Source organism: Glandiceps talaboti, chromosome 13 (genome assembly GCF_964340395.1).
Source record: "Glandiceps talaboti chromosome 13, keGlaTala1.1, whole genome shotgun sequence".
In the NCBI taxonomy this organism is placed as follows: domain Eukaryota; kingdom Metazoa; phylum Hemichordata; class Enteropneusta; family Spengelidae; genus Glandiceps; species Glandiceps talaboti.
This window is the reverse complement of record NC_135561.1, coordinates 5,478,348-5,504,489: the sequence shown is the minus strand read 5'-3', so window position 1 is coordinate 5,504,489 and position 26,142 is coordinate 5,478,348. Positions and strand designations below refer to the sequence as shown.

At 36.5% G+C, this 26,142-nt stretch overlaps 1 protein-coding gene across 1 annotated transcript in view; it reads left to right on the top strand.

The window, feature by feature from the left end:
- The first annotated feature begins 231 nt into the window (after window positions 1-231).
- The window catches only part of LOC144444632 (exostosin-like 3), a 38,154-nt gene continuing 12,243 nt past the window's right edge, over window positions 232-26,142 (top strand). The window contains exons 1-4 of the mRNA XM_078134127.1: window positions 232-307; window positions 19,041-21,360; window positions 24,495-24,569; window positions 25,174-25,301. Of these exons, the coding sequence (XP_077990253.1) occupies window positions 19,243-21,360; window positions 24,495-24,569; window positions 25,174-25,301 (2,321 nt within the window). The 5' untranslated portion in view covers window positions 232-307; window positions 19,041-19,242. The remainder of the gene's footprint in view (window positions 308-19,040; window positions 21,361-24,494; window positions 24,570-25,173; window positions 25,302-26,142) is intronic.

Genomic DNA, 26,142 nt, shown 5'->3' with positions numbered 1-26,142 from the left:
CACTTGAAAAGCACCAAACATGTTAGAGAATTACACCATATGAGGATTATAATACACGTTATTGCAAAGAACATACCTCGGGACAAACTTCTAGTCTACTTTGACGGAGTTTTGGCAATATTTGTTCGGCACTTCACAGGTTGACTTCGAACACATGGCCCGGAAACGCAAATGTACAGTTTTCAGTAAATATGGGATGAGGGCGCTGTTCATTTCTATAAGTCAGACCGAGGTCCAACATGGCCGACAGGAAGGATCACCAGCGACGTTTCTCTGTAGATTTCGGACTGTATTGCTGTAGTCCAAGGTAAGAGAATTTATAGGGGGACGGTTTTCATGAGCCACAGCGTGGCAGCTACTGACAGGGGTACTGATTTACCCCCGATGCTATGTATTTAGCGTACGAAGGCAAGCACAAAGTTTACGACGATGCATCATGAGCGTACGTACTCGCGTGATCGCTGTACTCACTACACACTACGGGCATATGATACTGACAACACGGTCGTACGCTGTTATCGATTGCAACTAATTAGTGTTTTTTTAACGTTTCTTGTAATGAACATCGAACAAAGAAAGAGTGGAGTGGGGAAAGGGATCATACCATTTCAAGGTTTCATTGTGATAGCTAGTGTGCCACAAACCTTCCGACTTGCAGGGGGCCATAGCATCCCAAGTTCACAACAGAAACAGTGTGAACGCACGCAAGGATCTAGGAAGAGGAACAGGATGTATGTGATTTGCATGCCCAATCGTACCCACATTGACTCTGACTGTCAAATTTGCAACAAAAGGCGTGAATGTCTTTTGGCGGTGTCCACACAATTTTAAAGTGCCTTGCTGCGAGATAATTGCCAATTAATGTTAGCAGGTTCGTACGTGTGGTAGCATGGTTTGGAAGTTCTCGCCGAGGCAAGCTAGCTGTGTCCAATTTCACGGTGGGGTTGACATGAAACAGACCGCTCCGTTGCCCTGATTAACTTTAGGGTCCAGTCGTGTATTAGTTTAAACCAACACAGACCAACCATACATCAATATCAAACAGAGATTTCAAATTACGGGAAACCTAAATTGGAAACACAAATTAGTGCTTCATTTAGTTACCCATTTGTAAAAGGGTCATGATGCACATGGCTTTGTGAGTTTGAAGATTTATGGTGAAGGTGCATGTAGGAGAGAGCATAGAAACCACTACACGGTTGTTACTGTGCATGATGACATTAGAGGATGACCCATGCCTGATATCGCCATGACCTTACCTGGGCACATACCAGTGCTACCTATACAAATTGGGGTGGGTGCTGACAATGTCTATACAAGGCTCCCTTGTTTTCACTGACAGTGGCTAGTGAGTCTTGTCAAATTACATTGTTGCCACATGTTACATGATAAAAGACACAACCAGGCAGTACAGGGGGGTCAAGTTTCTTTTCTTCTCAAAACAACCACAGCCAGCTAAGTTGTGCTCACCCAAGCAGGAACACTACATGCAGTTTATGTTTCTTATACATCTAGACATTTAGAAACACAACTGTCACAGGATATACTTGTGATTAGAATGATTGTCATCCTTAGGGTTTTATTTAATGCATTAGTGAATCATCAGGGGGTTTGAAATACAGATCAACTTGTTTGGATCACTGGAGTTAATTGAAAATATGTCCTCTGACAATATTGAGGCAGAATGTTTGTATATAAGTACTATGTGATTGAAATTGAAAATGACTAAACTTGACAGTCCCATAAAACTTCCAATCAATGTTTACTGTCAAGAATTATTCATGATCATGAGAAAATAGCAGTTTGATTACAAATGGTGTCAAAAATATACCATTGCGTCAACAGAATAGAGTGGTTAGGTTATGAAAAGATTGCAACCAAGGATCACATTAGTTTCCAGAAATACAGGAAAATCGTGATAAGCGGTAAAACCTAGAATAGCCTAACCCTAACTTGAATACAAAATTGTATCTCTTGTACATCTGGGCCACCATTCTCCATTCTTGCCCAAGACTGTCCTGAATACTAACTGTAAACCTAGATATTTTTACTACCACAAAATTTTGTGATTTTACAGTCTTCAACAAGATCTCAAAGACTAATTTTTACTAATGACCAGACTGGTACATTGTGTTCACGTGCAAGAAGGCATTTTAGTCACTACTTATTTTTGCATTTTTGTTTTCCAGTGAAATTAGCGAAAATAAGTCTTTTGCAAAAATATCCAGATTTATATCCTACTACTACTGTGGGAAATCCTTGAACATGAAAGAAACTGATACATTGTTACTGACCATTCCTTTGTTATGTAAATGTAGTTATCATTCAATTGTTACATGTCTTGTCAGGATGTTAAAACATGGCGTTCTGTTTATTTCCTGGTCTTTCATATTTTATTTGGCAGTCACAAATTTGACACATGGACCCTAAAATTTGTACTTATTCATACTATTCATTACAATATTTGGTACAACAACTCCCAGTGTTTGGATTCCACTGGAATTTTATCACAATAGTGTTGAAGTTCAGAGATTGCTAACACAATACAATACATGTACACTGTGATGGAGGGCTCGGGTTAAAACACCTTTTGTGGTTACCAGTGAAGAGATTTGGAAGGTAGCTATCTTGGACAGTCGGTAATGTGACCCTCTCAAGTTCAAGTACAAAGTTTCAGAGCTGTATGAAAACTAAGAGGTAGCAAACAGTATTACCAGTAGCAGCTTTTGATTTACAAAGGTTTTATGGGTCTCACCTTAGAGTAATTATACTGACGCAAGGTCTCACTAATATATCCATAGATGGTCAGTAGTAGCTTAAGTATTTAGCTAAAGTGCATCATAGTTTTGAGTATTATTTTAATTTTATCAAGATGGTGTTAAGGAATGACCAGAGCTCTTGTTTAATACTTTGTACAGAGACAATAGTTAAACTGCAAATGATGCAATGTCTCAAAATTGTCTTTGCACATCACTTCTATTATTTGCACCTCATCATTTTATAGTTTAAAGAGTTAGAATACCTGACTGTAGTTAAAAAAACACAATTTTAGTTTACACAATAGTAGACAATAGAATTTTAATTATTAATTTGTTTATTTATGAATTTTTCATATACAGACAGCCATTTCACTGTTCTCTCAATGGAACCTGTTGCAAGATTATATACATAGAAAAACAAACAAAAGGGACAAACTGGGACAAAAAGTTACAGGGGTACAGTGTACTTTTAAAAAAGATATTCAATTTCACACCACCGGGCTACATTCTTAGTAAGATCGCTTTTAAATATCGATGGGTTGGGTTCGGAGCCGATCTTATGGATAGGGGCAGATTGTTCCATAGAATAGCACCACTGTAGTGAAACACCTGTTTCCCATATTCAGTGTTAACTGTACGGATGTATATGTTACCTTTACTGGCTATACCATATTTTCAAAAAAGAAGACCCTGTTACTCCATTTCTTTATAAAAGGTAAAACCTGGGTACAAACTAAACTGTTTCCAAAGCAATATTCAAAGTGTTAGTTAGCATTTTTGAAGGCGAAGCTCTCTAGTGGAGTGTGCAACTAACTAACTGTTACCATTTTTGTCTGACATACACCCTTTTTTCGTAAATTTTGTCTTTTTAAGAATCATTTGCTGACTTCTATGAAAAAGTAATATAAGCATAATTATGTTGTGTAGTACTTGGAGTAACAGACAAGTTCTGACTACAGCTACAAATTTTGAATCAATGGTGAGTCTCTGTCTTTTGTCAGTCAGTCATTCAAGTTCAAAGTATCAAAGTCATTGACCTCAGAGGTTTCTTTTACAACAAACAAATGTACTTTCATGTGCTAATTGTCTTTAGTCAGGGTCCATTGCAAGTAACTGTCATTACTTAGAGCAAGGTATTTGTTCACATACCAACCTGGGATGTATCCAATTTAAGTTGGTCAATTCATGTCATGTATGTAGCCATAATATGATTTGTAGGGTATCTAATTGCAGTATTAATGTTTACAAAACTGTATTTGGTCTCAAGTAACCTGACAGATATCAGGACTTATGGTACTCAACTGGTACAGTCATTTAATTTACTGTATAAGGTGATGGATGTTTGGTATTCATGTTGTAAGAAATCCACCGAAAGTAGATCTGAACAATTCACCATTTTACTATTTTTGTCCCGATTGTGTATCTTTCTGGGAGATTTGACCAACGCATTGTGTTGTGTGTAATCATTAGCCCCTACTCATGTATGTAGAGTCTATGGTGTACTGAATATCTTTACTGGATATGAACACCTTTACTATAACATCATGAATAGTCATACCATAAGGACTTCGACTTGGTCTGTCTCTGACTCTATTATGATAGAATTAACTTGTACAAGAATGTACTATATAATTTACCATTTCTATATAACTTTAAACCTGTACTAGCTAAAACTGGGAATCTGGTATTATTTCGATCAGACAATCAACAATATATTCACTGACATGATTAAAATATAAATAATTTAGACATTATATATGACAATTAGAGGTCTATTTTATGTGTAAGGAGTATAGTATTAAAAGTTGAAGTCGTGATTCATTTGAGGCACTGTTTTTGGGTGCGGACCCAAAAGTCAATTTGATTGGATATATTCAACCATACTGTTTACAGCTACATAAATGTAGTAATCCTGAGTCAGTACTGTTCAGGGTATACAATAATATTATAAGTAAGACACAATATCTAACAAAACAGTTTCAAAATATATTCCAGTTGTGGCTAGTGCAGCTTTCAAGGCCAATGTGAGATTTATAGCCTAGGATTAAAATGAAGGTGTTATTACCACGTTTGCTAGCTCTGAGACTTGCCTTTTGTCTTACTGTATCTCAAGCAGTGCCAAACACTTGGATAGCTTCTTGAGATAGTAACACCAAGACAGGTCTCCAGGCTAGTATATGTTTGCTTAATTGGGGCGCCACCCAATTATTCCAGTATAATTGAAGGATATTGACAACCTTCCATACTCAGGAGAGCATACAGCATTCCTTCACAGAAGCAACAACAAAAATTCTGGATAAATCAGTGATTGTACCGGTAAGTAAATGTACAAGCAGGAAAAAGGAACTGTGTAGAGTTACATGTACATGTGCCAACGTACTTTATGCACTAGCACTCACTAGGACTAGTACTTAGACTCAGAGTTCACCAATATTACAACATTGAAGTAACATTCACAGGGGCTTGTAATATTTCGTAGATTGTTGTTTTCCCGGTCTACAGACTAAATATAATAACCTTTTGAATATATATTCCTACCTGTACAGGGGAAGTTATAGTATACATAGTACTATAGAGATTGATACATTTGTAGCAGCGAGATTCATATGATATTTTTCCTAAGAAAAATGGAAATCTAAGCAATAATACATGCCCCTGTGGTAACACTGAAGTAAAGCACTTTCTAGATGTGATACACTCCTTTCTAGCATTCATATCAAGTGTAAAAGTATACTTACTATTACTGTTTCAATTGGTTTATTTACAAGCCTAGCATGTGGCCTTGGTAATGTGGTCAATTAGCATTAAAACAGTATACTTTTACACTATGGATATGGATGCTGTAAACTATTGTGGTACATACAGAAAAACGCTTTACTTTGGTGTTAAAAGGAAGGGACTGTGTAGAGATACATGTTTACCTCATGGAGTCATGTATAATAACAGCTGAAGGCTGAGTGATTTAGCTGAAATATACCAGCATACCAGGTAAATTATTTACACTCCAAGTTTGGAGCTATTACAAAATATGTGTAGAGATAGATTCTGCATTACGCCCTGAAAGATCCAGTTGGTCTGCTTATGTAAATTTTCAAGTTAGATAGCCAATTTACAGTTTAGAGTTACATCAATTTTATTACTATATGCACTATGGTACCACTGCCTTCTAAGTTGTAGTATACCTGTACTTATTACACAGTTAAAATTCGCTAAAGCTACTACATTGTCATTGAAAACTGTGATGGATAACAGTTACTGACAGTTCTTGTCTACTTAATCCAGCTGTGTAAAAAAGTTAGGAAAGAGTCAAGTAGATTCTGAGATTGGTGCCTTCAAGTCTATCATGGTAATTGATTTGGATATGTTTATGTACATGCTAAAAACTAACCAGAGTTAGTTACAAACGTACTACAAGATCTTGAATCAATTCAAGACAACATAAATTAGTCTAAGAAAGATTATCAATTAGGATATGACTGTCAGAAAATCAATATTTTCCACATGCTGAGTCATGGCAGCACAAGAAATTAAATAAAAATCATGTTTTTTAAAAAGAAATCAATTTATGCCAACTATTTTTTGATTCAAGGACTTGCAGTTTGTGTACTTCAATAGACTTTCTCATGTACTTGATAAGTATCTTGCATGTTTTTGAGTGTTCTTAATAAAAGTCTTGTAACAGGGAGCCAAATGTGATACCTACCTATGTGTAGGATAATTGCATTTCACTGTTGTTGAGTGGAATTCTTTGCAACAAGTACAGCATGCTGTATAGTCATAGCAACGCTAGTTCTATTATTTGTTGGTCAGTCCTATCAAGCTAAGTCTAGAAACTATACATGTGGGCTCATTAACAATCTCTCTCCACCATATAGTCAAATGGCTTTCTTTAGCATGACATTTCATTCTTACCACCGACAGCAATGGTTTAATTAACCACATTATTGTGGTCTCATGTGACTTACTTTCAAACTGGAGGTTGAATTTGTAGCAAACTGAATGAAGTAACCAATTACAACTGCCTGTCAGTGTGTGGTGGATTACTACTGAAATGTGCTGTTCACCCTTTCCCCAGCAGGAGATTTGGCTAGGTGTTTGGTAGAATTTGAAGCCTTGGTGTTACTATCTCAAGATGCTCTCCACACCAAGCCCAGATTCTTGTCTTGGTTGATGGTATTACCATCTCGAGATGCTCTCCACAACAAGCTTTTTGAAATAGCAACACCAAGACAAATCTCTTGGTTTTGCTATCTCAAGCTACATGTATAAAATTTGGATGGCTTGAGATACCAGACCACGACAAAACAGTCTCAGGACTATGATTGATTCAGACATGCATGTAAACTTACAAGCTATGATGTAGAAACAAGTCACATTGTGTATTCATCCATGAAATTCAAAGTATCAAGATTCAATTTCTAAATTAGTTTAGCAGTAAACAGTCCAGATTTAAAGGAGAAACTGTCAAAGATGATCAGTTATGATAGATCTTAAAATAGTACTGTAAAATACATTTAGTGAATGGTATGTCTGGAACATATTATCACACTTGAATCCATCCATATACATGTACATGTAAAAAAAAAAAGAGCTTGAAATGAACTTTTTTCTTTGGTAGTCTTAGTGGGCTACCAGATTTTTTGAAATTGGTAGCCCAAGGATTGTGACCTTTAGTCCGATATTCCTGAACTGAAAAAGATTTCCTCTATTGAATTTGGAAATGTGTGTACTGTGTTATTAAAATACTTTCATGTCCATAAATCTTCCATCCTCATCACATAATCAGTGGTAGCCTGAGTGGGCTACTAGCTACAAATTATGGTAGCCCCATGACCAGAATTGATAGTCTGTGGGTATGGGACTACTGTTATTTTCGAGCCCTGATGTACGTACAAATTTTCAAATAGAAAAATATCTCGGCTACTTGTACATCATTCTATTACTGTATCTTCAATAATCAAGTTTTAAAGGCTCACTTCAGCACTTGAGATAAAAATTTAGGCATAAAAACAGTTGTCTGGCAGAGCTTAAAGTTTGCCTAGAACAAAAGAATGATCTTTTTCATCTTTATGGCGCCCCTGATAAGATCACACTAATTTGAGAACTTGGGATTGAAACCCTGGCCTTTCTTTATAACATGTGTTAGAAAGAGTGTTACTATTGTGTGGGTTGCAGGCCACTGTGGGTCACTGTGCAGAAGTGAGTGTAACTATTGTGTGGGCTGCGGGTCACTATTATTTTCCTAATTAACAAAAACATTGCCCCTAACATTTATTTATTCACTTTTTATAACCCAGATTATTTACTATTTACTTACTTTATATGTATTCATTTGTCAGTATTTTTTGTAAGCTTATATTTGTTTTGGTTGATTTTATACAAATAATTGTCATTTTAAACGACTCACAAATCGACCCACAGATTGACCTACAGTTCAGCCTGTCAGCCCACAAAATAATGACACTGTGTTAGAAACTGAGCTCAAGGTTATTTTTCAGCCTGACACTGGATTGACTAGCAAATATCAAAGTGATTATTAAGCTTTGCTGTAGTTTATCAAACAAATTCAAGTGAATTATCTGACTATCGGTAGTAGATGACCATGATGATAATAAAATTTTGTGTTCCTGAAAGACAATACTGGTATGGGTAGTTTTCAATTATCTTGCAGCTTCTAGTAAACAGGTTGTGAAAACTCACAAATAACAAGACCAAGCCAACACCCCTGTAGTAATTGCTTTGCCTATTGTGGTCTACTTCATAAAATTAACAAAAAACTTGGCAGTGTAATCTGAAGTGCTTCGGCATCCATTCATCGTAAACTCACTCAAAGCAAACCTGAATATTGGCATCCACTTTTGTAGTACCCCTTACAAAGTCTTTGTGATGGCTTGCTCATAAAATCTATAAAAAGCAGAAAAGCATGCAAGAATTGGCATGTGTTTGTATTTGAAAGCAGGCTTCAAACATCTCAACAAGTGCCATGGTATTGGTAGTATCGGTTCTACAGACTTACATGATGTGTATGCAGAAAATTGTCATTTATTGATTGGAGATGGAACTGAGGTGACGTCATCTTCTGGTTGTTTTATGGAACACTTGTTAGTGGTATCAATATAGATACTTTGACGACTGCCTTGAGATCCTGTCAACAGATACTTATTCCAGGCATTCTGTGTAAGTCTTTTCAATGATATGTTAATTGGCCAATAGATTTAGCTTCTTTTAGAAAGAATGTGTTTGTGACAATCTCTAAGTGGAGTAGTTTACAAGGATTACTTTGCAATGAAAATCTTTCTCAAAGTTCTTTGAATTGTAGAATATCTTAAGATCCTTCTTTTCAAATTTCAAAATAGTGATCAAAATAGTGATGATGAAATAATATATTTAGGTATTTGCTTATGTACTTGTAATATTAAAATATAGTATCCATAGTGTAGCTTGTCTCAGACCACTATAGTGGTCTGAGGTAATGTGTAGCTCTCTGACATAGACCCTGTGTGTAAGTGTTATACCAACATGGTACACCACAGAACCGTGGTCCAAGGTATGTGCAGTTCCCTACTTTGTTACCCAGAATGCTTTGCCCTAGTGTACCCTATCCAGGCCTCTCTAAGCCAGATTTGCCAATTTATATAGAGAGATCGAGCATTGTAGGGTTGTTGAAAATGACTTTTCTGTGTCCCCAAAGCATAATTCAGTCTCACCTTGTTCCCCTTGAGTGTACCTTAGATTATAAGTTAGAACCCTGCTTTTCTGTTCAACTAAAGAAATTACATGCCCATGTGACACAAGGACGACTAGTACAGTATATGATGTTCGGGCTTGCATGAAATACCCTATTGAAAAAGTATAGTATGGGACCCTCCACTCTGTACTACTTGCCAAACAAGAATTGCTTCAGTTCTAATATAGAAAATTAGGGGGGAAAAACTAAATTTAGTTAATGCCAGAGGTGGAAAAACAAATGTGTGTTTCCAATAACATGGCCTCAGAAAGTGGGTAGGTAGGTCACAATTTTATTTTACTTCATTTATTTTTGAAAAATATTGCTTCGACCAAAAACCAAACAAAACGTCAGTCAGAATACAAAATGTAGTACCCCTTCTGTAATAGAAATGTACAGACATACATGGGATGTAACCATGGTAACTTGGAAAGAAAACAAACGTGCATGAAATGAAGATCAAGAAGAAGACAAAAGAAATTCTTATCTTTGTGTTTTAAACGTTTAAAAAATGCTTAGGGTTGGCAGCTTAAAGTTAAACTAGGGTCAGTTAGGATATCAGAAACACATAATATTTATATTTTGCCTAATAGCAGATGACTTTGCAACCTTCATCAGTTCCCCAATCAAGTTACTACGAGATTTGTAGACTCAGTGCATGTGCAGTGCAATTATATAGTCTGAGTATTATTATGTGCTGCACTTAAAAGTTAAATTTTCTGAAATTAATTTCTTACAATGATTTGATGTTAAAACGGAAAGGTCAGAGTTGCATGGAAAAGATATTAATTTTCCAAATTGGTTTTAGAATGACTGTCAGACATATGAATTATTGTGTATATGAAAGGTTAGAGCGATGTCGTGATAAATACAATGAAATGAAATATCGTCTGACTCTAGACATGTGTATCTGATATATTTGAATTTATTAATATTATTAGTATACTATGCTTATGTTGATTCTGCAATATGATTTATTATGCTGTAATTCATAATATTAATATTGAATATGATATCAAATTCTGTTGATATTTCAAACATGTTGTATTTGGACATATAGACTGTAAGCTATATGTAGCTGTGACAAATCCCAGTCCACTACCACACCCATCATTGATAACCCATCACAAAACACCATCTAATACATGTACTGCCATAGACATCACTGATCATCCATTATTTACCCCTATCTAATACCACACCCGTCATGTACATTGTAATTTGTGTGCATCCAGCACCCCATTCATCACTCCTCATTCATCATATACTCATACATGTATCCCATTCCTTACCCCACCCATCACTGGTCACCCATCGTTACATTTTGTACATGTACCCCTACCCTTGCAGTCCAGCAGCACACCCATTATTGGACTTCCCATCATGCACCCATATCCACTACCCCACCCATTATTGGTTACCTGTCATGAAAATGTGTACCCCCATCAACTACCCCATCTATTATGTATAACACCCTCATCCATTACCATAGGCCATACCCATCATTGTCACCCATCATGTATCTCCATCCACTATCCTATTCTATGCAGCTCTGCAGAATGTAGGCACATTATAATAATACTCTTCAGTATACAATGCAGGTCACACTTTATGTATTTATAATGTGTAAATGACTCATTTGAAGAAACTATAAACTTTTTATGAACCAAACTGGTATGTCATATCAACCCCATCATATATGGAGAGTCAGTGTAAGTTGACAACTGTTGTAATTTGATTTCGTTAAAAAAAGAAAATTGAAAAACAACCTATAGACAAACCAAAATGAATCACTGTTATCTTGTTTCAATTTGTCACTCAAGGAGTTAGTTCTGTGCTGTTCTCGGGTACCATGTGTAGTTATGATATACTTGGCAGGAAATAATGTAATGCATTCCTAGGCTCAAATGTTTATGGGTATAAAACGAAATGAGGAAACGAAAAGAGATAAAATTGGTACGAGAACTGTAAAAGTCATAAGATTGGCATTTTTGTGAGTGATAATGAGATCATTATGGTAGCCATGTGTGTAGTTTATCCTGTCCAACTAGTCAGCTGTGTCACATATTTCTGTCTATACCATATCACTGTCACATCTGTTGACACACTTGGTTGGCGTTTTTCTATGACATACATCGCTGCATTTGCCATAGGCAATGTTGTGATAGACGACTGCACTTACAATCTACAGACTGATAACACAGCTGAATCCATCTCAGTTCTCAGTGAAGTGTGGACACTCCGTACCAACACACAAGCTGACCTACAGGAATCTCACAGCTGGGTGGTTTAATTATCATTTCAAAGTTACAACTTTTCTTAGGTATTGCTCATTGCATGGATGATTTTATGGTGGTAATGTCCAAACTCATTCAGAATATTTCAAGCGATCGATAAATTATTACTCACTACATGTGTACAGGGAAGATACGCAACATTTTACTTAATGATATGTATAATACGACACAAAAGTATCGCAATTTTGATATATTTATACCGTACTAAATTTGCAATTTAGTAGTTCTAACATGATTTATCTTTCTACTCGAGCAGTTGTTTATGTCAGGGCTTCCACTTCATAAATTCATGAAGTAAAGGTAGGTGTGAACAATAACAATGCACTGGATTGTTTTACTAATTTATGCCAGTTGCAATTACACCCAGTCAATATATGTTGTCATGGAATGGAAACAATTTTGATAAAGGGGTAGCTAGAAGAAAGGGGGTCAGCTGTACAATGTATAACATCATTTGATTGTGAATCTCAGAGGAAAGTATATGCTAGCTTCTCCTTGAAGATGTGTAATACAAATCTCTGTACTTCCAACATGCTAAGTGAAAGTAAAACAACTGGGTTAGATTAATAACACTTTGCTGTTTGAAACAGGTTCCGTTTGTCAATGCTTCGATGTTGGCAGCTGTATTATGTAAAAAAAAATACAAAAATGCTATGTCATATTGAGCACACAGATGTCTGTCACAATACCTGTGTTCAAAACACAGATTGCTGTCAGTCATAATTGTCATGTGTTAAAACTGTTGAATATAAAAAGCAATCACTAGATCAGAAATTTTTGAGTCACTGAAACTTTTAGGACTATGTCTATACAGAGTTAGTAGTCACATAACATGCCAAACTGTTAACTGTTTCCTTTTCTGTATACCAGCATAAATAACTGAAGTCTGCTTGTATAGCCTGGAGTGTTCAGGACATATGGTTTACTTATTGAAATATCATATGACAAACAATTAGATATTAAATATAAAAACTTTTATTTGTTTTTTTCAATACATTTTCTCATAATATAGGGTATGTCATATCATAACTAGGCAAAGCCCATAAGCTCGTGCAGGGTAGATTCATTTGTGACTGGCTGCCTCACGATAATATTGCAGATAGCACCTTCCGCGTGGAGAATGCACATAACGTGTATGCATAGTTATTGCGCCACAATGCATCGTTGGGTAAAACTCAGACCACTCTAAAGAATAGTGGTCTGAGGGTAAAACCACCCTAATTATGCCATAGTATATAGAACGTGTATGCGTACTAGTCATCGAGCCAATGTGCGAGCTATTAAGAAAAGGATACCCTTTAGCTGTAATAACGTTGACACATTGTTTGACATGTACAGGATTAGTATACTTCCACAGGAGCTGTAGTAATAAGTTGAAACGTTTGTGTAGTGGAGTATAACCAACTCTCGTGGAGCTTAGTGTTATCAACAGTGGAAAAGATACCAGGGACAACATGTTTCTTGTGTGTTTGTGTTTGGAGGCAAAACAGAGAGAGGATAAAAAGGTGTGAAGATATATACAATAACAATGTAGAGCATTTTTGAATAGAAATTGACCACCACTCTGATCTAGCTTCCAAACCGGTAACAACATTGCCAACCTTTCGAGTCACCCATTGATCCATAGTAATAGCTTTTGCAACACAGTGACTAGACTGTTGACAGTCGTTCGTGCCTTTTTTGCTACGTTTTATCTAAAACTAAAGTTGTCACCTTGCTCCGATCCGGAGCAATACTATAACCGCGTACTGATTGAACAGCGAGTGCCAGAAAGGCACTCACAGTTCCTATTTTAAATGAAACATAGCAAAAAAGGCACGAATGACTGTCTATTGTATACAAAATGTACATGCAATTACTTCCCCAGAAGAACAAGTGTCATTATTGTTTTTCTGATAATACAGTGTACAATGTATATACATGTACACTGGCATTATTATGTGTAGAAATGGGTATAGATAAGTTACACAGTTAATGGGTATAGATTTATTACATCATAAATACCAGGGTCCAGACGTGATGGAATAGCTTTAAAGAGACTGTGGAATACACAGGTAAAGGGCTGCATGTACATGATGTACCCTGTACCTAGTACCTGTTTGTGGGCCACTTCAATAACATTTCAGCCTCTATACCATAATGATAACACCACTATCACCTCACAGTGGCACACTCTATGTGGAGTTTGTTTATACAAGATTAACTATTGATACCAACCTATTCACTCTATGGACTCTACTACCACTGCCAGTACCTGCTTTTATTCTGCAACCACTATCCAGCACTTGAAATATCTAGGGCTGTAGAGTGAGAACAGGACAAATTGTACTGTAACCTACTACACTATACAAACTACAGTCAGGCATTTCATTTCGGTCCTGTGCCACCTACATGTAAGGTAGAGCTATGCTATATTTGTAATTACTGAATGTTTTAATTTATTTTTCTTTTCTAATATCTACGATACAATAGAGTAACGTGCGTCCAAGTACATGTGTATACATGTACATGTACTTGAATTCCAGGCTAGAGTTCTGTATGATTTTAACCCAGAGACTTGGCTATCTGGCTCAATATGCTGGCTTGAAGCATACTACTATTACTAGTGTACTGTCCAGCCTGATAGCCAAGTCTCTGGACTACATACAAATATACTGATGTTTGTTTCGAAGAACAGTACATTTCTGTGCTGTGCTGTGCTGTGCTGTGCCACTATCTACATGTACAGTACATTTCATTTCTGTGCTGTGCTGTGCTACTATCTACATGTACAGTACATTTCATTTCTGTGCTGTGCTGTGCTACTATCTACATGTACAGTACATTTCATTTCTGTGCTGTGCTGTGCCACTATCTACATGTACAGTACATTTCATTTCTGTGCTGTGCTGTACTGTGCCACTATCTACATGTACAGTACATTTCATTTCTGTGCTGTGCTGTGCTGTGCATACTATCTACATGTATAGGAGGACATTTCATTTCTGTGCTGTTCTATCCATGCTAACTACATGTACAGTACATTTCATTTCTGTGCTGTGCTGTGCTGTGCATGTTATCTACATGTACAGTACATTTCATTTCTGTGCTGTGCTGTGCTGTGCTGTGCATACTATCTACATGTATAGGAGGACATTTCATTTCTTTGCTGTTCTATCCATGCTAACTACATGCACAGCACATAACCTTCATTTCATTCTATGCTGTAGTCTGTCCTATGCTATAATATTATTTATACGTGTATACACATGAACATTGAACACTTGAGATGCAGGCAGGCCATGAACTATTGGACCCTGTATCCAACTACCACTGTCATGTCATTATTTTGTTTGGCAACCTGACAAACTCCCAAGCCTCTATCTCTCAACCTTCAGTGATGTAAGAATTCAATAACTGTTAACAATGCCAAGCAGTATTAGAACTTATCCAATCATCATGATCATCAAAACACTAAACCATGTTCCATTTACCTGGCTACCGTACTACGTACCTGGCAGTTGCCCAAAAGTGATGTCGGCCGTCCACCCATCATTCATTCAATCAATCAATAGTTCAAATTTATCCAAACAGCACAACAACTAATACCCAACATTAATACCAATTACACTCAGCATTTAATCCATGCTAACAATAAGTCTAATCTACAAACTACTTATTAGAAACCTCAAATCTAACCGATTCAGTGACCTCTCAGTTGACCTTGGAGGTTGTTTTGCAACCACATCACAATCAGTTAGTTTGGGTTTCCTATTTTCGACTCTATACATCTACTAGTATGTGTTTACTGGTGAAGCCTTATTTTGACTGTGTATTTACTACGTATATTGTTTATGTTGCCTGTTTATACACATGTACAGATGGTAGCCTTTATTAGTTGTTTGTGAATGCAAGTGTTTGGTTGCGGATATCGTATGTTTACAAATTACAGTGCACATGTACATGTACACGTATGTGTATATTGTTCCTGTTCAACCAGGGTATGCGCAATGTGTACATTTGTACATATCTGTTTGCTTTGACTCTTTGAGTTGCATGAGTTGTGTATCTGTATGTAACTAGTATTGTGGGCCCTTACCCCATTTCTTATTATTGGATATACATGTACATGTAAACATCTCTGGTTAGACCTTGGAATATTTCAAAATAACATTTTGTGTATAAATCTGTAATTCCATGGTCCATAGTTTCTATAGTGACATTTCTTCATGTTGTATAGAGATTGATGTACGGTCAAGAATATCCATAGTCTACTCTTATTATCTGCAATTTCTCTAATCATTTTCCAGTAACCATATTTTCACAAGTGAACCAGAAACAGACCTTGAGTTATTCAAATCCTGATATACCCAGCAATAGAATGGAATTTGTCCAGAGGTCAATCATTGGGCTTTAGTATAACTACAGCAAGGAAGTAAATGCACATGGCAAACAAATATAATATATACTAGTATTGTATTGGAAAAATGAAGGGGGTGGCCTCATTTATATTTTACTTTGCATAACATTAACATATTTTCAGATCATAATTTTTGACAATGAAAAAAATGTCTTGGCCCATGAAAACAGAGAGGTGGTACACTCCTCAAAAAAACCTCGGGGAGAACACTGGGATGAAAATATTTAAATAAATCTTGTTAGAAGCTACAGGTATTGCTGGGGTTTTTGTACAAGGAAGTTATTAACCTTGTGTTCATTGTAACTTTATATCGTTGTGGTAGAAACCACGATAAACACTCAATGAGTAGGAATGCTGTCTGTCACTAGAAGAGTAGCTATCTAAATTCAAAACAAACATCACCAGTTTCCCATTAAACTACACACTGAAAACATAGTGTTATTTTTAGACCCTATGCTTTCAAGGATTTGACCTTTTACCTCGCTTTATGACATGACCTGCTTTTCAAGGTTTGTATTTTGCATCTTGTCTTGCTTTTGAAAATAAATGTGTGTTTTCTGATGTAGTTTTTGAGACAGTCTGTGTTGTCTGCAGACAATGATGGTTTACTTCAGGGGTTTGCAATTAGTTAATGATAAATCTGCTATCAAAAAACTGATGAACAGATAACATATTGGTTTTTAAAGGAAGATAGATTTTTGAATTTGTACTACATTGTTCTGATGTAACATTTAAAATTATAGGTGATTTGGATTTCACCATCACAGATGTACACATGTATATAATATAGAATCTAATTTCCTAGGCCAGTATCAACAACAGTCTGATGACAAGGCCATAGGCTAGTCTTGTGTTAACATAGAATGGCGTGTGTAAGCAATAATCATTCCTATTGCTAACATATGCTGGTTAGTTTTTAATGTCAGCTCAATGTTAGGGCTGAGTTCTGCTAAATATTAGTCTGGTGCTGGCACAGAGACATGTCTGGTATAATTATCATAAGTTGTGACTGAGAGCTTCTTGTGGATACATGGACATGTAGCTTCTTGAGGTCACAACAAATCTCTGGGGTAGTACTGCTGTAGCCAGAGAGAGAAAGCAGTTCTTGAGATATGTCATAGTATTAAAATACTACACAACAAATATGACACAATAAAGTCAACTCAACGTAAACATTGATAAATGTTTTTCAATAGGGAACATGCTATCCAGACTGAGCCAGCTCAGATGGAAAGGACTATGGGATTGTCTGTAGTTACATGTGTATCGTAATACCTAATATGAACGTATCGATAGAATAAATCTCCTACAATGGTCAGGGTAACCATGTCTAGATTATCTGTGGTTACAAACAATGTAACAAGATTGTTTATTATACTTATTTATTCATATTTATCATCATATTTCCCATGATGCAGCATTCGGGATATTCAAGATGGTGGGTTGCAAGTTCCCTATTAAAGAGAAATATGTTTACCAAAAGCAATAAATAGAATTCTAACCAAGTTGTCAAGATATTCCACTTAAATTCAAATGACATTATGCATGGATATGTGTATGTGTTAAACTGAAAGTCTTTGTGAGTGTTTTCATTAATATATTATATATGTGTTGTAAAGCCTTTACAAAAATGCTAATTACTAAAAGTTTGATGACCATTAGACTTGTCCAGCAATAGCCTAGGAATAGGGAACTCGCAAACCCGCCATGTTGAATGTTGCATCATGGGAAATGTGATAATAAATGCTAATCAATTAGTATTATGAACAATATTGTTATATTGTTTGTAACCACAAATGATCAAGTCATAGTCACCCTGACCATTGTGGGAGGTTTATTTTATCGGTAGCTCCAGATTAGGTAATATGATAACCTCAGATAATCCCATAGTCCTTTGTGTCTGAGCATGCTCAGTCTGGATTGCAAGTTCCCTATTGCACTCTCTGCAATGAGGGAATTGTGACTATAATCGAAAGGAAAGTAATTCTCACATGCACACGCCAGAGTGAATTTTTCTGCCAACAGACGCAATGAACAATGTCCATCTCCGACAGTGCAGTACAGAGGCCTGCAGTTCTATGATGCTGTCAGCTGAGCAGTTTATCCTGTACATCATACATGGAATATGACGTTGAAAATGATTTCAAAATTGACCAAAAATGTTCATCAGCTTTGTAGATCCAATGATTTACATAGGTTACAACACACAAGCACTTCAATGTTTTCAGCATTGAGCACTTGATAAGGCTTGGTCAATGATCCTCGTCAGAATGACACATTTTATAGTTATTTCAAAATTACAAATGTATATACATGTGCCCAGGTACATATACATTGTAGAACCATATGTATAGATCATTTTATAGAATTACAAAATAAAGAGAGTTCTATCATTTTATTTGTTAGAAACACATTTTTTAACAGAGTGATTTATTCTTCAGGGAGATTGATTCCATTTTCAAACTGAGTTTTGAGGAGAATACCGCATAGAAACCTACTTTCCTTGAGAGGGTCATGTTGGTTACAGCAGTGTGTGTGTGTATGTGTGTAATCTTACATTGAACCGGAAAGGGTGGATACTAGGAAACCAACACTATTATCTAAGAGTAATGTCCTTAAATGACCTTCGTATGAATGGAATCACATGACTTGGATATCCTGGTGTACTGGTGATGTGATGGTAGAAGGACTCCCAGGAGATTAATAGTTGTGTCAAGTTTGACTTGTCGTAAAATCGACATTTTAATAGTTTTCAAAGTAAATTGGTCGTCACTGTACGGATGAGCTAACTTGGACAATAGGGGTTGTTGATGTTTTTACAGCAAAGCTCACAAATTGATATTTTTTTGTATTGACAGGCGTGGATAAGAGGCTGACTTGGTGACAAAGTAGAGGTGGAAAGGAATGTCTTTCAACGTGTGTGAGCTACATGGACTTTACTTGTTGTTCCATAGATGAGATAGTAACATAGTATGCCACACACCTTGACAGCATGTGAAAGCAGTCTCTGATAATTTTGATCTCAGCTGGAGAGAGAGAGAGATAGAGAGAGAGTAAATCATGGAATCCCATTATAAACATCAATTCCACCACTCTCAGCAGCAACAACCACCATTAGACTTCGGCCGCTGGCTCGCCAAAAACGTGAAATTATCACGCCTGATTCTAGTGCTTGTAATCATGTTAATTCTTGTACCCTTGGTAACTCATTATTATTTGAGCAAGGTTGATGGAGTCAACGGCAATGGAGCATTCGCCCCATCGAAAGACGCACTTGGGAGGCATACAATGAAAGTGAGTGATCTCCGACTACATGTTGATGAGCTGTATCGCATCAAGTCATCAGTGACGACCGAACTCGTAGATTTAGAAAAGCGTAGAACCGATATGCAAAGTGAAATAACTGGATATAGAGATAAGTTGGATGTGATGCATCAAGAAATACAAACAGCAGAAAATGAGCTAAATAAAATCAAAATACAAATTAAGCAACTGCAGAAGGAAAAGGAAGACATCCTAGAGCAGAGACAGCAACAGATAGCACCGCCAAAACGGATTTTACCAAATCTAGAGGACAATGTGATAGTGTCTGCACCACAAGATAAGCAACAATGTAGGCAATACAACTGTTTTGATTACTCCAGGTGTTCCCTTACTTCCCAGTTTCCTGTTTATTTTTATCAGCCAGCTGACACTTTTCTGACCACTTTTGATTTGGACCGAGTGGTTCTCAGTACAGTCACCGAACTCTTTAGTGCAAACCCATATACTACTACAAACGCAGGCATAGCATGCATCTATGTGGTACTACTGGGACCCAGTTTAATGTCTCAAATTTCAATACAAGATTTTGAAAACAAACTGAAAACTTTGACATATTGGAGAGGAGATGGACGAAACCATATATTGTTGAATTTTGCAAACAGTGGATTTGTGGAGCATGATCTTGAAGCTATTGATACGGGTCGTGCGATTATCGTGCAATCAGGGTTTACTAGCACAGCGTTTCGACCAGGATTTGACATTACTGCTCCGGTTCTTCTTGGACCAAAGTTTGAGTTTGTTTGGAGTACACTACCTCCATTAGTCCCTGCCAAAAGAAAATACTTACTTTATTTTGAAGGACAGAGGACTAACCCAAATAATAGAAATTCAAATTTCCTACAAGTTCAAAGTCGGAAATTGAAATCTGATTATGCTTTTTTGAAGGATGACAGTAGTATTGGCGATCAATATATTATTGATGAATTATATAAATTTCAATCCATCAAAGAGGATAACTTCTTTATTCAGCTTCATTGCAGTACTGATGTTTCTCAGGGAAATTCTGACATTATGGATTGGGCACTTTGTGGTAGTGAAATCGAGAGAGCTAAAATTCTCAAAGAGTCGACTTTTTCGTTATTGATTGCTCCCGATGAGAGCACGGTATCCACACCTCTACTCTATACCAGGTTATTTGAAGCATTGAAATATGGTGCAATTCCAGTAGTGTTAGGGGAACAGGTACAACTGCCGTTCTATGAGACTCTGGACTGGAGAACTTCAGCTATTATACTTCCAAAACCTCGTGTAACAGAGCTTTACTTTTATTTACAAACCAACCCTCATAATGATATTATAGATTTACGAAAGCAGGGAAGATTTTTTTATGAAAGTTATTTTTCTTCAACAAAAAGTATTCTAGATAGTGTGTTAGCCACTATTAGGACTAGACTAAACATTCCGGCTGTTGTCATTCCCAATGAGCCATCTCCCAGTGTTTTCAGTGATGACTTTGTCCCACTACGTGTGGACATGCAGGTCCAGACATTGGAAATCGAGGATGGCGGTGGCGGGCCTATAGAACCTCCATTTCCTTCACCAGCCTTTATGCGGAATTATACGTATGGTATCGTCGATAGACACACCACATGGAATAAAGCTCCTGGACCCTTTTACCTTTTCCCCAATACTCCGTTTGATCCAATACTGCCAGCAGAAGCTAAATTCCGTGGATCTGGAGTGGGTTTCCGACCCATAGGGAATGGTGCAGGAGGCGCAGGGAAGGAATTTATGGAATCGCTTGGTGGTAATGTACCCAGAGAACAGTTTACCATTGTGATGTTAACGTATGAAAGAGAGGAAGTCTTAATAAATTCATTGCAGAGATTGAATGGCCTACCACATTTAAATAAGGTAATTCAGTCTACTTTATTTTGATATCAAAATATTTTTTTAGCTCAGTAATTTGAACGATGCACTAGCTGAAACTGGAGTGTTATTTTTTCAATAAGAGAACCAACAATATATTCATTGAAAATTGTTAAAATGTGAATAATTAGACATTGTATATGTTTGTGGTCAATTTTATCGATAAGTAGTAGTACATTAATAGGTTGAAGTCCTGATAGTGTGCATGCTTTCTTTGAAGACCTTGACCTTTGACCCTGAAAGTCATCTTTAAGGTCAAATAGCCAAATTTTGGTTATCTTCATAGCTTTTCGAATCAAATATTTTAAGTGATAATCTTTTAATCATGACTTTTATTTGATGATGTGAGGCATAATTTATTGCAAGTTATTTAATTTCGTGACCTTGACCTGTATCGCAAAATGGCAGCCATATTTGTGATGAAAAGCACATTTTGTATGTTATCTCCAAAAGTTTGATATGTAGTACAGGCACTATTCAAGTATCTACCCTGATGTTATAAATGATGAGCTTTCTAATGAGACTATGACCTTTGACCTCAACAAACACTTTCAAGGTGAAACAGGAGTTGCCAAACTACCAAAAAAAACCATAAAATTTCTATGAGAAAGAGAATCTCATCATTTATTTCAAAACGAAAAGCAAAATGTGAAAATATAGAGTTGTTTACACATCTCTTTTTTTGTAACTCTCTACACACACATCACTTTTAAGACTCAGTTTAGTCTAAAGGAACAAACAGCAGATTAGAAATTAAAATTTGTAGTAGTAGCGAAAATTAACAAGGCCTACATGTAACTAAATATGGTAAATATCCTGTAATATCCTGTAAAACGATAGGGGAACTTACTTCTACCTGTTTTCTTACCTTTATGAAAAAAAATTGGAATAGATAGGAAAATGGAAATTAGATTTACAGGTTCATGTATCATGGATCATGGAAGTATATTATAATAGATCCATGCATGTAATGTATTAACATTTTCTACATGTACTAACTAAAGACCAGGATTTTAATCCCAGGTTCTCAGCATTAATGTTATCTTAGCAGTGTAGCCATGAGGACAATTACATTCTTTTGTTCTGGACTAACTTTCTATAGCTCCAACTGTTGTTCACACCTAAATTTTAATTTTTATTCTAAGAGGGCCTGTAATAGTATACTCTGTGGTACACAGACCAAAATATTGTACCAAGTTTAGATTGTAATCAGGGTGAAGCAAACAACATATTGTTCTAGTATTGCATGTAAACTTATCAGTATTGGTACAATGACAAGGCCAATAACACTACTCATCTATGCTGTTAACAGATTATCTGTAAAGTACACAGTTATAGAGATTACTACTAAATACTAGGCCATGTGGCCATGGGTACAATACATTCAGTATCAGATGTATCTATGCATGGCAGTATCTCCATGATCTATAGTATGCACTGTCAGTGAGGAAGCCATTGAATAGACTCTAAGGTTCACTCCAACCTCTCTTCCTTTAACTAGTCATATTGTACTTTGTCTGTAGAAGTACAAATGTATGTTGTCCCAGAGTCTATAGTTGTCATAGTAACCATGTATATGCCATAGCTAGCCATGATTTAGCCATGAAAGAAACTAACGGTAACACATCCACTGGTCATTGATAGAGGTGTCTTTGTTCCAGAGTGTAGAGTTGATGTAATACATTGATTATATGCAGTAATGTTGTGAGGAAAGGTCACTATGGTAACCTGTACGTTATGTACTGGAATGAAAATCAGATCAACCCCACTCCTAGTGAATGTAGATACATATACCCATGATGGTATCATGTTTATTCTTGTATACACACAATCCACATATAATATGGATTTCTGTCTGTGAAATTGTATTTCACACATTTGTATTTTATGTTCATACGTGCCCCTTTGAATGTCCAATTATTTCACAAAGGAACCCCTTTTCTCATAAACAAGTTCTCCCTATGTGTATATAGATATATTCCTACATATCACATATTCCCCACTTTGCAGTCATACTGCTAACCTGACATTTCATTGAATTATTGATGTAAAGCATTCATGGCAGGAAGTCATTGATTGATGCCACTAGATGAAAAACCAACTCACACACAGTATGTGACAGTATGATAATAAACTAGTAGTCTATCAACTCATAGCATACATTATTTAGTTATGAGTCTGTATATATATATAGAAATCTTAATTCTTAATGTGCTAGTCTTTATACTCTGTACACGACTATGTATACGAATTATCCCCCACATAATTCAAACCTGATACAATTCCCAGCTGAAACATATAGATGTCATTGTGGGTAACTAATCAACCTACATTTAATATAAACCTCACAGTATAATGTAGCCTACACCATATAGACCCTGAGGGTCTATACCTACACATAGCCTGGAGGGACCGGCACTACCACTCAGATATGCTATCCTAACTGACATTTTGATTTTCAATTTTGCTGTTCGCCCTCGACCCACGATGATAGCTGTGTCCCACTGGTCTTGAGAGACTTGATTCTCAGGTTTGGCAGTGCTTTCCATCTGAATAGCCGAGGCCCATTAACATTAAGCAGAGAAATTTGTGTGCTGAATATGAAATGACCACCAAACACTATGCTAAAGCCCATCTATGCTGGAATATAAATCAATGGTGTTGTCATGTCCCCAGGTAGCCTTAGAGTCAAGTCACATTGAGATTTGACTATCGTTTCTCCACAAGTGAGGCAACAGGAGGGAAAAATCTCCACATGACTTGACTCTGGTCCCCAAGTGACTTTCACTGGCAACAAAGATGGAATTGAGTTGTACATAAACACAGCCAGACTAACTGAATATTATTGATACATGTAACTCTTAAAATTGAACAAAATAACCAAATTTCTAGGACTTGTCAATCTGTGGTGGCCTTCATGACATCGTTACTACAGCAATTCGCATTCGCACACCTTGAAGTCTATCCCTTGACTCTTGGTGTGTTGGGCTAACAGCAACATCACTAGCCAAGTCTGTGGGGGCTAGTGGAGGCAGTGAACATGTAAACATAATGATGATTGTCCAACTTGAAAATTGTATCTAATAACTCTAATCATACTGCTGTGTATATTGTTACAGGTGATAGTTGTATGGAACACCCCTGAACCACCGTCACCTGATATGGGCTGGCCTCAGTTACATGTACCCATCAAGGTAAGTGCAATATCCACAACTATATGCATTCTATAAGTGTTATTTTTGTATGTAAATTGTACCAGTAGCCTGTTAGAATTGACACACTGCACTACGAGCAGTAACTAACATAAAATGTATAAGATTTTAGTCATTGCCAATGATAATGTGGTAGGAAAGTCATGTCAAACCTAAGCCAATTCTTTTACATCTACGACAGACCACAGTCCCACAATCACTGATAGAGGGACTGCAGGCAGGCTAATATGACCGCTAATGTCAATGTCACGTAGACAGGCAAGTTCTACAAAGTAATGTTTGTAGATGTACGTGTCTATCATAACAGCTGAGCTTGGAATTGATATTTGTCAGTTTGTTTATATGTACTTATATATACTTTCAATACTTATATATATTTAAGGCTACATATATACAAACCATCACCTATCTCCAAACATAAAGCTTTGAGATCTATGATCTATGGTTCAAAGATCTTTAAGTTCAAACTAAGTACCCTGTGGTTTGCACTTGTACAGTGCTGGTAAATACTCAGTAATCCGTACATTACTACTCAGCTGTATACACTTAATATTCAATGTTTTATTTTTCATTTATCGTTTTACAGGTCTTGCAAACAAAAAAGAACAGCTTGAATAACCGATTTTTACCCTATGATGAAATAGAGACTGAAGCTGTCCTATCAATTGATGATGACGCCCACCTTAGACACGATGAGATGTTATTCGGGTTCAGGTAAGTTTTATAGCTGTAAATATTGTTAGAGAAAGTCAGTATAGGTGTATAGAGTGAAGTGACAGACTACACTTACACTGTTCATTTTGTTCCTGAAAGTGTATGACGGAAAATTTTATTTAACTTTAGAACAGCTTGCAAATTGTTCTTTCGAGAACCACAGTAGCCCTTATGCTATGTGTGATCTGAGCAAAGCAACTGCTGTGTTAGTATAACATACATGTACCTCCCAACAGAAACTTAGAGGACCACAATGGAAATAAATATTAATTGCTTTGTTGTGTTATCCCAGCTTGTTTGCCAATGGTGACTGCATGACATTAATGTAGCATCGAGATTTGATGATGAATACCAACAAGAGTATCTGTCAGTTTGTTACCACTCTCCTCTTCCAGAGTTTGCCAAGTCTAGTCCCTATATGGTATCGTTATGAATTACACCTTCACTCACATTGGTTTAGTTACTTAGGCATCCAAACTAGAGTTTGTCACCAATCCCCAGTTTGTACATGCCACCCCTCCCTAGTGTACCCTAGTGTTTGTACATGCTACCCCTCCCCAACTAGTGTTTGTACATGCTACCCCTCCCCCCAACTATCAGGCTACAGGTGGTCTTTTGTATTGTTATTGTTATTGTTTCTTTGTCGCTAGTGTGTTAGGTATATGTATGGTCTTTCTGTCATGTTGTAGTCTATTGTACATGTTACTTTGTTATTGTGTAATTTTGACTTGCATGTGATGAAGCACAATAAATAAAATATAATAATAATAATAATAATTAATGGCCAGTGTTTATAGATGGTGGTCCAGCAATATGTACAGACCTGCTACCCCCTATCCTA